This window comes from Danio rerio, chromosome 4 (genome assembly GCF_052040795.2).
Source record: "Danio rerio strain M-AB ecotype USA chromosome 4, GRCz13ab, whole genome shotgun sequence".
Taxonomy (NCBI): Eukaryota; Metazoa; Chordata; class Actinopteri; order Cypriniformes; family Danionidae; genus Danio; species Danio rerio.
In genome coordinates, this window is record NC_141024.2 from 34,838,990 (window position 1) to 34,851,008 (window position 12,019).

The following is a 12,019-nucleotide window of genomic DNA, read 5'->3' on the forward strand; positions in this document are numbered from 1 at the left end:
ATTTTGTTCCATAATGTTCTGCTAAATCCTGATTTTATCTTGTAACGCTGGACAGAATGTGGCCCAGGATCTATGTCCAGTGCACGTGTTAGCAGTTGCAAGGCAGCAAAATGCCTAATTCTTCCCTGGGTGGGCTTGAACCACCAACCTTTCAGTTAAAAGCCAAACGCTCTAACTGATTGCACCACAGAGACTTAGTGAAAAATCACCTACAGTGGTAGAAAGGCGGAACTTTGTCTCAAAAGGTCTGCTAAATGAACCCTAACGAAAGTTTGCTGAGAAAGACAGAGAGGTAACAGAAACGCCCAACGTGGGGCTCTAACCCACGACACTGAGATTAAGAGTCTCATGTTCTACCGACTGAGTTAGCCGAGCTGATGAGAAGCCATGTCAAGAGCTAGACACCGTTAACAGTAATACTTTCCCTGCCTGTGATAATCTTCTGCTAAATCCTGATTTCATCTTGTAACGCTGGACAGAATGTGGCCGAGGATCTATGTCCAGTGCACGTGTTAGCAGTTGCAAGGCAGCAAAATACTTGATCCATCCCTGGGTGGGTTTCAACCACCAACCTTTCAGATAACTGCAGAACGCTCTAACCGATTGCACCACAGAGACTTAGTGAAACGTCACCTACAGTGGTAGAAACGCGGAACTTTGTCTCAAAAGGTCTGCTATATAAAGCCTAATGTAAGTTTGCTGAGAGAGAGAGAGAAAAGTAACAGAAACGCTCAACGTGGGGCTCGAACCCACAACCCTGAGATTAAGAGTCTCATGCTCTACCGACTGAGCTAGCCAGGCTGATGAGAAACTCTTTCAAGAGCTAGACACTGTTTACAGTAATACCCTCCCTACCCGTGACAATGTTCTGCTAAATCCTGATTTCATCTTGTAACACTGGACAGTGCACGTGTTAGCAGTTGCAAGGCAGCAAAATGCTTGATTCTTCCCTAGGTGGGCTTGAACCACCGACCTTTTAGTTAACAGCTGAACGCACTAACCGATTGCGCCTCAGAGACTTAGTTAAAGGTCACCTACAGTGGTAGTAACGCTGAACTTTTTCTCAAAAGGTCTGTTATATGAACCCTAATGTAAGTTTTCTGAGAGAGAGAGAGAGAAAAGTAAAAGTAACGCCCAAAGTGTGGCTCGACCCACGACCCTGAGATTAAGAGTCTCATGCTCTACCGACTGAGCTAGCCGGGCTGCTGATAAGTAGTTTCAAGAGCTAGACACCGTTTACGGTAATACCTTCCCTACTCATGACAATGTTCTGCTAAAACCTGATTTCATCTTGTAACGCTGGACAGAATGTGGCCCAGGATCTATGTCCAGTGCACGTGTTAGCAGTTGCTAGGCAGCAAAATGCTTGATGTGTCCCTGGGTGGGCTTGAACCACCAACCTTTTAGATAACAGCCAAACACACTAACCAAATGCACCACAGAGACTTATTTAAAGGTCACCTACAGCGGTAGAAAGGCGGAACTTTGTCTCAAAAGGTCTGCTATATGAACCCTAATGAAAGTTTGCTGAGAGAGAGAGACAGAGAGGTAACAGAAACGCCCAACGTGGGGCTCTAACCCACGACCCTGAGAATGAGAGTCTCATGCAGGCCCGTGCATACTGCGCATACTGAAGAGCGGTGTTGTTGCGCACATACTGTTAAGCACGTGGGGGGTGGGGAGCGCGCGTACTCAAGAGCAGTGTTGTCGCACGCCTACTGTAGGGCGGTGGGGGGTGTTGTCACGGGGGCACTTTTTATCGTTTTGGAAGGGCACTTTCTATCCAAGACTAAAAAGGGCATGTGAACTGCACAGGTTGACCCCTATGTGTGCACGTGCCTGGTCTCATGCTCTACTGACTGAGCTAGCCGGGCTGATGAGGAGCTCTTTCAAGAGCTAGACACCGTTTACAGAAATACCTTCCCTACCCGTGACAATCTTCTGCTAAATCCTGATATTATCTTGTAACGCTGGACAGAATGTGACCCAGGATATATGCCCAGTGCACGTGTTAGCAGTTGCAAGGCAGCAAAGTGCGTAATTCGTCAGTGGGTGGGCTTGAATCACCAACCTTTGGGTCATTATATCTTGTTCAATACCTATATATTTATATCTTAATACCTATCATTTGTATTAATATGCAATTATGTCTCAATAAATAATTAAAATTGTTCATTCTGACATTTCACCATATTTCTTTTTAAATCATCATATCTTTCCTTCCAGTAGTTGAGTGCTATAGGTCTTACAAAAGCCTTTTATCTAAAAACAGCATAAAAACTCTTAACTGTACATAAGCTCATTGATCTTTTCTCCATTTTTCTTCTTAAAATAGGTCTCTGATAATTCATCTTCATCGCCCAACTATTTTTTTTTTTTTTTTGACTATTTCAATGCAATCTTTTGGTATTGCTTTTTTCAACTCATGACATTGTCTAATTTTGAATTAACAACTATTTTATACCCATCCTCCACAATTACTTATAAGGGTACAAATCCTTTTATTACTTCATATAATACATCTTTAACTTGTCTTAATAAGAGACGACAATTCATGTGGAAAAAAAGAAATTCTACGTAGGCCTATGAAGTTGTAGAAATAGAAAAGAAGAGGTCATAATTATGAGGATGAGATTTGTACTCAGATATTAAGAAGTAATGTTGTTGTAGACATACAAGTCATCATAAAGTGGATTAAAAAAGTTAAGAAAATGTTTGGATTAAAGGTTTGTGTGAGAGAGAGAGCATATATAGTGTAAAGTAAAAACCATGGGAGTAATGTATCAATAGGTCATGACTGCAACAGAAAGTGTCAAAAAAGCTTTAAAAAAAAGACTTTTATTTTGGCGTCGCGCATGACGTCATCAGGCAGCGCCGCTTCACCGCTGTGATTCAACTGGACAAAGGTTTGTTTGAAAACGTTTGCACAGAGATAAACCGATTTAAAGTTAAAGTTCTAAATTTTTAAGTTTTTTTATATGGTGCTAAATTATATTCCTGCTTTTGGAAATATTATTTTAACCCTTTATACAACGTAGTACTATTTTATTATCAGTAACTAATGGCTATTGTTTGAATAAAGTAACAGGAATGTGTGTAATAAGTGTTTTAAAGAAACATTTCACCTGATTTCTTTTTGTTAATTACTCCCATAAAAAAACATTGAAGCAAGTGTTGAAGAGAAGTTATTTTGTTTCTGTTCATTGTTTTGTTTTTTAAAACAGAATAAAGTGTCCAAACAGAAAAAAAAACTCCTGCTGAAGCGACTGATCTCCACACTGTTATAAAGATGGCGTTTATTAAAGAGGAGAGTGAAGATGTGAAGATTGAAGAAACATTCAGAGTCAAACAGGAAGATCTGCAGGAACAAACAGGTTTATTTTCATTCTCAAACACCAATTCTGATTCTCATTCTGATATTTGAATAATAAGAATACTAAATTAAATCATTCTTGCAGCCCTAAGTGTGCTGCCTAGTTTTCCTAAATGCACATAAGCACTCATTAAAAGACAGAAATGAGTTTCTTTCATCACTTGTTCTCATGTCTTTTGTCATTATTTTATGTATTAGTCTCCCATTTTCTCTACCTTCTTAAGGTTATTGCTTTTCTTGTTCTCCTACTGTTTGTAAAGCGCCCTTGAGCACTGATGCTTTACAAAATAAATAAACACAATAAATTAATAAAAGGTTTAACTGAGCTGACAATATAAAGCTAAAAAAAAGTAACAGAAAAGTGTGAAAAGTTTTTCCGAAGGTTTAATTTATTAAATAGCATAATGTCATTCCATTCTAACAATACATCACTATAAGAAATTGAGTACTAGTTTTAATCAGCTCATTTTTGGTTATTGTTTCTTGCTTAGACCTACCTGATTTCTTTTTGTTAATTACTCTCATATAAATAAACTTGAAGCAAGTGTTGAAGAGAAGGTATTTTGTTTCTGTTTATTGTTTCATTTATTTTTAAACAGGACATTTTTATTGTTTTGTTCATTTTGCTTTTCTTGTTCTTCTAAGCATCCTTGAGCACTGGCGCTATATAAAAATGTTTAACTGAGCTGACAATATTTGACCTACAGTATTCCTAAGAAGATATCTGCTATTACAGTGATGGTGTTGGCTTAGTACTTTCCATTTGCATATGTCACGTTGATCACAATTCCTTTTTTTCTCAACTTCTTTATGGGTTTAAACTTGATTTTAGTAGATGTTACTAGTTCTCACAGATAGTATCTGAGTTAGAATTACATCACTATTATACTCTTAATACTTAATTACCAGGGCTATTGTGTTAAAGTATGTCATATGGATGCCCCCAATTTTAAATATGCGGAATTAAATAAACACTAAAGTAATTAATTATTATAAAACATTGTACAGTAATCTAAACTATATTAATGTTCTTGTGGGACGACGTGAGACAAAAGGAACAAATAATAGTGAAAAAAAAAAAACATTTAGCATTGCACTGACTACAACTGGCCAACAAACTAGTCTAAAAAAGACTTTTGCTGCTTAAGAAATGGATTACAGCATGCTGATGATATGCAAACATTTGAGTGTGAAGTTCGTCAGTATTGACCATATTCTTCACGTAACAGCAGGCGCAGCCATTGAATTTTTTTGCTTGACACTTTTTTAAAAGAAACCATTTTTAGATCCTAAAAACAGTGTTATGCTGCTTACGAAAGGGATGATAACTCCTTTCAAGGTGTACCGTGGTTTGGAAAAGTCAAGGTTTTAAAACCGCTAAAATTTTAGTCAGAATTAATAGCCCAAACCTATTATTTTTTATATTTCCCAAATTGTGTTTAACAGAGCAAGGAAATTTTCACAGTTTGTATGATAATATTTTTTTTTTCTTCTGGAGAAAGTCTTATTTGTTTTTTTCCGGCTAGAATAAAAGCAGTTTTTTTTAAAAACACCATTTTAAGGACAGAATTATTAGCCCCTTCTGAATTCTGTCTTCAACTGGATGCAAGTTTTTTTTTTTTTTTTACATTTTAAGATAGTATCTCCAGCAGAAAAGATATCTAAAGATGCCATTTCAAATCGTAAAGCAATCTGTTTTTGAAACTAATGAAAACAACAGATGTCAATGATTCATTTGAATGATTTAGCCTGACATGTTTACTGCTCCAAAATATAAAAAATAAATAAATACATTCTTTTTATTTCTTTTATTTTCTTAAAAGAAAATATTTTGTGCTTAAAGGGGAAAAAAAATAGTTTGTTTTATACCTAGACATTTAAAAATAATATATTTTAGACCAGTAATCACAATACTGTGAAAGCGTGATATTTTTATTCAAGGTTATCATACGTCAGAATCTTATACTGGCCCATGCTTAATGCTGCTTGATGTTGCAAAGTCATATTTTCTTATTTTTTTTGTATGAATAAACATGAATACACTTGTTTGTAGAGCAAGTAGTGTGACCGTTTTCTACCGTTATTCCTGGTCATTTCTCCAATAGGCAACTGAAGCACTAAAACAATAGCATGTGAGATCGGGGGCTGTTTCATGAAAGTGGTTTAGAAAAGTGGAGATTAAAGTTGAAAACCTGGCTTCAGTGAGCAGAACTAATCGTCCACGCTTAAATTGGTTCCATAACAGAAATTTGAAGATCATTTGATGTAACTAATCTGAGTTCAGTCAAAATAATCCAGATAATTTGCTTGTGCACGTTACTGTCATGAAACCCTAAAGGTTGAGCACAGATGCATTGATTATGTTGTGTGCTACCATGGCAATTACTTACTGTTATAGAACCAATTAAAGTGCGGTCAGGTTTTTACTTTAATCCCCGCTTTTCAATTCAATCCAATTCAAATGTTTATTGTCATGTGCACAGTAAGGAAACACGTCTCCCTGTACAATGAAATTCTTACTTTGCCGTCCACAGTGAAGTCATACACACAACATACACATTATACACATAAATACACATATATACACAGAAGTGACTGAAGTATGATTATAAAATGTAAGTATGTAAATATCTATGAAAGTAAACAATATATAAACCTGATTTGAGTAATGAAACAGATGTAAACAATGTACAGTGTTTTTTTTTTTTTTAATTGTGCTCATTATGCAAAAATGTGCGGAGCAAGCAAACACGTCTGCCACAAGGGGCGCCATGATGTCAGCAAAATCTGAACTACTTTTATGAAACAGCCCCTAGGGGTTATAAAATAATCCTGGGTTTTCATTAACATTAACAGTTTCACATTGGCAAACCCTGGGTTAACATTATTATTTGTATATTTAAGATGCCACTGTCCCTGATTGGACTAACAGCAGGTAACCTTTTGAGATGGCATTTCTGCATCTTGGCAGGTATATAAAATGTCACTACGTAGGTCTTCAGCTAAGCTCCTTTGGCTTAGTCTATTTATTCTTCAAGGGTTGCCACAGCTGAATGAACTACCAACTTATCCAGCATATGTTTTAAACCAGCTGCAACCCAGTACTAGGAAATATTTGCATAAGTTATAAACAATAATGCAAACTCACAAATAGAAGAGTAAATTATGCGTACTTGCTATGAACATGCAGGATTTGTCCCAATCGGGTTTTCCAAGCAAGTTAAAAATGTTTAAATCATGTGAAAGATACACATGAGGGAACTTAACACGAGTAATCCAGAGCGAGTGCATTTGATCAATTGCATTTAAAGCCACAGGCACTAAAAGAGCTTGGTTTTCCTCCAGACCCCCAAAATTAAATATTCTGAAAGGAATATGATCTGATTTTGAGCCAAAACCTCAGACACATTCTGGGAACACCAAAGACTTATTTTACATCTTTTAAAAAATGGGTATTTGTAGGAACCTTTTAAAGGGATAGTTGATGCAGAAATGAAAATAGCCTCACCATTTACTCTTCCTCGTGTGGTTTAATAAGTTTTTTCTAAAAATAATAATAATAATAATGGTTTATAATAGGAACCCTTTAAAGATATTTATGAAACAGAAATGAAAATAACCTCACCATTTACTGTACTTGTGGTTTTTAACCTTTATGGGGTTTGTTGATTCTGTTAAACACAAAAGAAGATATTGTGGAAAAAAAAAGTTAGCTTTCTTTGTGTTCCAGAAGAAAGGAATTGTTTAAAAGCAAATGAGAGAGTAAATGGTAAGGTCATTTATATTTGTGGGTGAAACATCCATTTCATGCTTATCGCTTTGAGTCTTCATACTAAAGTTAACTTCTTCTTTTTTTTTAAGACCTGATGTTGCTGAAAGAAAAGACTCATCAACAGAATGAAATGGAAGAGATACAGCAAGACATGACGACTGATGAAAAACCTACACTGACGAAAAAGACTTTGTCACGTGGAAGACCTCGGAAATCCAAACCTAGGTGTAATTTCAGCTGTAAACAATGTGGAAAAAGTTTCAGTCAAAAGCCAAAGCTTGATGTTCACATAAGAGGTCACACTATGGAGAAAGCTTACACTTGCAAACAGTGTGGAAAGAGCTTCTATAATACAAGAAACCTAACAGTGCACATGAGAATTCACACTGGAGAAAGGCCATACACATGCCAACAGTGTGGGAAAAGCTTCCATAAAACAGGAAACTTAACAGTGCACATGAGAATTCACACTGGAGAGAGGCCATACACATGCCAACAGTGTGGGAAAAGCTTTCAAACTACAGGAAACTTAACAGTGCACATGAGAATTCACACTGGGGAGAAGCCTTACTCTTGCCCTCAGTGTGGAAAAAGTTATAATCAAAATAGCAACCTTGAAGTCCACATGAGAACTCACAATGGAGGAAGAACTTTTGTTTGCACACAGTGTGGTAAAAGTTTTGCTCAAAAACAAAATCTTGACCTCCACATGAGGATTCACACTGGAGAGAAACCTTACACATGCACAGAGTGTGGTAAAAGTTTCCCATATAAAAGCACACTCAAACACCACATGATAGTTCACACCGGAAAGAAGCCGTTTGCATGTGCGCAGTGTGGAAAGAGCTTCACATGTAAAGCTAACCTCAGGAACCACATGAATGGTCACACTGGAACCATAGTGTTCACATGTGATCTGTGTGGAAAGAGTCTCACACACAAATACTCCATAAAGAACCACATGAAGACTCACTCAGGAGAGCGTTTTATATGCATTGAGTGTGGAAAGGGCTTTAAACATAAAAGAAGCCTCAGCAATCACATGGAGCTTCACAATGGAGAGCAGAGTCCTCAAAATTAAGGCCTTGTCCACACAAACATGAGTATATGCATAACAGCAGCCTTTTCATGTAGTTTGGCTGTTAATTGACGTGAAGTTTATTTATAAACTACTTTCGAGAGGATCACATGCTTATGATTGTCCACGGCTGGTTCCACATTAACCAACACATGATTCACCAATCAGACGATTCCTAACTCACTATAAATAACCAGAGTTTCTAACCTTAATTATCTTTATCTTGAAGAATTCCCCTTCTACCCCTACTCCTCCTCCTTTCTAGAATGGGCAACACAGCAGCCCAGTGATATTGTTGCCTTACAGCAAGAATGTCACAGCAAGAAGAGCCCTCACTGAACTGGTTGATATTTGTGGAGAGTTTGCTTATTCTCCCCATGCTCACATGGGTTTTCCCCAGTTTCCTTCCACAGCCCAAAAACACATAACCTAAGTAAACTGAACATTCTAAATTGGCACCGTAGTCAAGTTCTTAGAAGCCATATATCTCCCTTTAGCCATCTGGATATCTGTCATTAGAACAGAAACAAGTCGGGGGAGTTCATCAAGATCTACCTGAGCTCAAACTCCTCTCTCACCCTGCTTACGAGAGGTAGCCCAGGGCTCGAGGATGATCTTTTGGTTAGGATGATATTTTGATTATGATCTTTATGCTCTCTCCCATGACAGCATGCCAAACCAGTGTGAACTTTTAAAAACATACCAAATTACTGGAAATAAAACGCTTTGAACACCTGAAGATTTAAACTCAATAACTAAAAAAGAGTGAAGATTTTGACAACTGTTTTGTTGTGTAGATCAGCCCAGTACCAGGTTGTGAGAGTTGCTATTGGGCTGCAAGAACGCATAATAACTCTTTATGTTGATAGATTGTATGACTTGTTTCGTATGCAATCAAGTATCAACGTCTGAAAAGGTGTAAACCAAATAAGCTACATCAACTCAAGAGATGTGACCCAACCAAAGCAGTTGGAAATTCCCGGGGGAGTTACATCCTTTGTTATAGTGTCTCACAGACAGTAATTTGGGTTAAATTACTTGAAAACCAACAAGTTAACATCACTGCTGAGGAACTGCACCATTCTTTGTCTTCAATAAACTTTTCCCCCTGTAAGTACTTTGGTCAGCTTACTTATTTTATGTGTTAGAGTCATCTATTACATTGGCGGGCCACCTAAGAATGGTTCAGCCAAATACAGCAAAATCTGACAATGTGTTTCAACTTATTATGAACCGATAACCATATTTGTGCACATTGCACACTTCAATCAAAAAGTCAGCTCTGAAAAGAAAATAAGAAAAATTATGGAGGAGAAAATGTTTGGGGAGATGCAGGGAACATTGTTCTACACCCTGAAATTGTGTTTTTGATAATTCACATTGTTCGATTGTCACTCTTGTGAACAAACACATTTTTGCTTCCAATTTTGGGCTTTCGACTGCCATTTCACAAAACTTGTTGGCAAATTAAAGTCCGGCTAAACCCTGTTCAGACTACACAATGCCATTTGCCAGTTACCACAGATCAGATTTGTGTCAGATAATGACATTTTGACTTGATAAACTCTTGATGTGTTGTGAGTAACAAATGAAGTTACTCATGATTCAATGATGATTTAAATGATTCAAAACACTACACATTTATTTTGATGGACTAATTTGAAAAAAAAAAGGTTTTCTTTACGGAGACAAACTTTCAGTAGACAACGTTTTGTAGACGTTGAATGAAGGTTGAATTATCTTTCGATTTTGCAAATTGGATCAACGTTAATACCGTGACGTTGTTTCACCATACAATCCTTCATTAAAACCATGCAGGTTACTATAGATCCAGGTCCTCCAAAACCTCGATTCGATTACATTTTCGATTCTAAAGTCACGGTTCGATTCGATTTTCGATTATAATTAATTAAGTAATAACCAATTAATTATTTGTAGCTACCTGACCTGCATGGTCTTTGTTTTACCCATAAACAAATCATACAGTAAATAAATAAAGGCAAGTTACACACATAATTACCACCTGTAAATCACTTTTTTTGCAGGACTCGTGAATAGGCTGTAATAATGTAATAAATCTGTGTCGTTATAATGGCGTCGGTAAAAAAAGTGCACAACCAACAGGAACCAGCCAACAGTATCTGTTCGCTAAAATGACTAAATACAAGTGAGTGAAAGATTGAAGCAGTCTGCTGACCCGCTAACTGCCTGGACCCACTGTCTCGAGTGCATGGCTGTGTCTGTGTCTGTGTGGTCACGTGATGTGCGTTTTCAGCTGTAGTGAGGAAAGAGGGCTGCTCAGAAATGCTACTGTACACGCCACTGTGGATGTCAAATCGTTGTCGTTCTAAAATGCCATTTAAAAACAAAGACATATTAGTGTAAACACGGCCTGAGTGTGTACTTTTCACAAGCGGATTTGCAACGGGGGCGGGGCGGAGGATCGCAATGCCGGTGTTGTCTATTGGACAAACCGTAATACGTACATAGCAGAGCTTGCAAACTGTTTTTTTTTTTGTCGACAACACGAACGTTGTCAACATAACTCACCGGAAATCCAAAATGCTTCCACACCGGCGACTTCATTGAAAGAGAAGAGGCTTTAAGCTCTGTCAACGAGTCTCCTGCGTCTGCCGTTTAGCAAGCACTCAACAAGCGTGCTTTTTTCCCACTTGGCAAGCCAAGGTGACGTGACATGGGGGTTTGGCAGCATCGACGATTCTATTTTTTGATTCGATAATCGAAATTGAGCATAAATTTTAAACTATTTTTCAGTAAAAAAAAAAAAAAAAATCATAAAACATCACCTACAGCTAAGAATCACAAGTAAAATACATTACGTCTGTTTAAGGTTTTATAGGTTGAGAGAAATGCTTGAGGTAAAAGCTGGAACTGGGGACAAAAGAATTAAGTGTAAAACACTAAAAACATCTATATCATTCAGTCTAGCAGTTAAATACATCTTTTATTCTCAAACACCAGGTGAGTATGCAACAAAATCAATAATGAGGTTTGCCACTCTGTAGACACTGAGAATGAATGACTTCACTTTCACAATAGTGAAAACTCCAGCTAAAATCTATAAATCTGACATTGCGCCTTCCCTTTGCAGGTCTGCATGCTAAATATTTAGTTGTTTTCCCCTATTTGCATGAAGCACATCTATTGTGTTTAGCTTTACTGCAGCAAAACTGAGCACCTGTGGGTGAAACATGTAGATAAATATTTCAATAAATCATCAAGAAAATGTGTAGAATATATTGTTCAATTCTCTTTTACAAACACAACAGTTACACTGACATGTCCAGATCTATTTGACTATTATAGCCTATAATCTAAATTCCCAACACAAACTACAATATTTAGATTAAATGCTCCTCATTCTCTAAACACATCAATGGTCTCAACATGGTCATAGTCGAGATAAGGCACAAAAAAATAAAATAAATAAATAAAAAACAGTTAAAACGTTCCATGTGACTTCAGTGGTTCAACTGTGAACATACCAAGCTCCAACAACACTTTAGTTAGGCAAAACAAAACAGTAAATACAAATTTGTTTGTGTATATCTCTCCAACATCATATCAGGGTTTGTGTTTACTACGAGCAGTAAGCGACAAATAAGTTATTTTTACAGTACTTTTGATGCACAAATGTGTTTTTGAGCTTAGTAAGATTACAATTGATGCTGAAGATTAAAGCAATGTTTTGACAAAGTTTTTAGTTCCTTTTCTGGACTTTAAACATCTTAGGACCCTTGCTTTACATATAGAAAGAGGGAACTATTCATCTTAT

At 37.0% G+C, this 12,019-nt stretch overlaps 1 protein-coding gene and 1 long non-coding RNA gene across 5 annotated transcripts in view; one reads left to right on the forward strand and one right to left on the reverse strand.

Annotated features, from left to right (window-relative positions):
* The window catches only part of LOC101886704 (zinc finger protein), an 846,922-nt gene extending 837,585 nt beyond the window's left edge, over positions 1-9,337 (forward strand). For 2 of the 4 annotated variants that reach the window (XM_087249134.1, XM_087249135.1), the window contains exon 3: positions 7,235-9,337. In XM_087249134.1, the coding sequence (XP_087105260.1) occupies positions 7,235-8,226 (992 nt within the window). In that variant the 3' untranslated portion in view covers positions 8,227-9,337. Of the gene's footprint in view, positions 1-2,866; positions 5,652-6,154 lie in introns of those variants that run through there. The other 2 variants (XM_087249133.1, XM_087249137.1) reach the window with 2 other exon arrangements.
* LOC147844817 (uncharacterized) overlaps positions 1-12,019 on the reverse strand; it is a 532,816-nt gene that overhangs the window by 358,739 nt on the left and 162,058 nt on the right. The gene's annotated exons all lie outside the window — the stretch shown is intronic.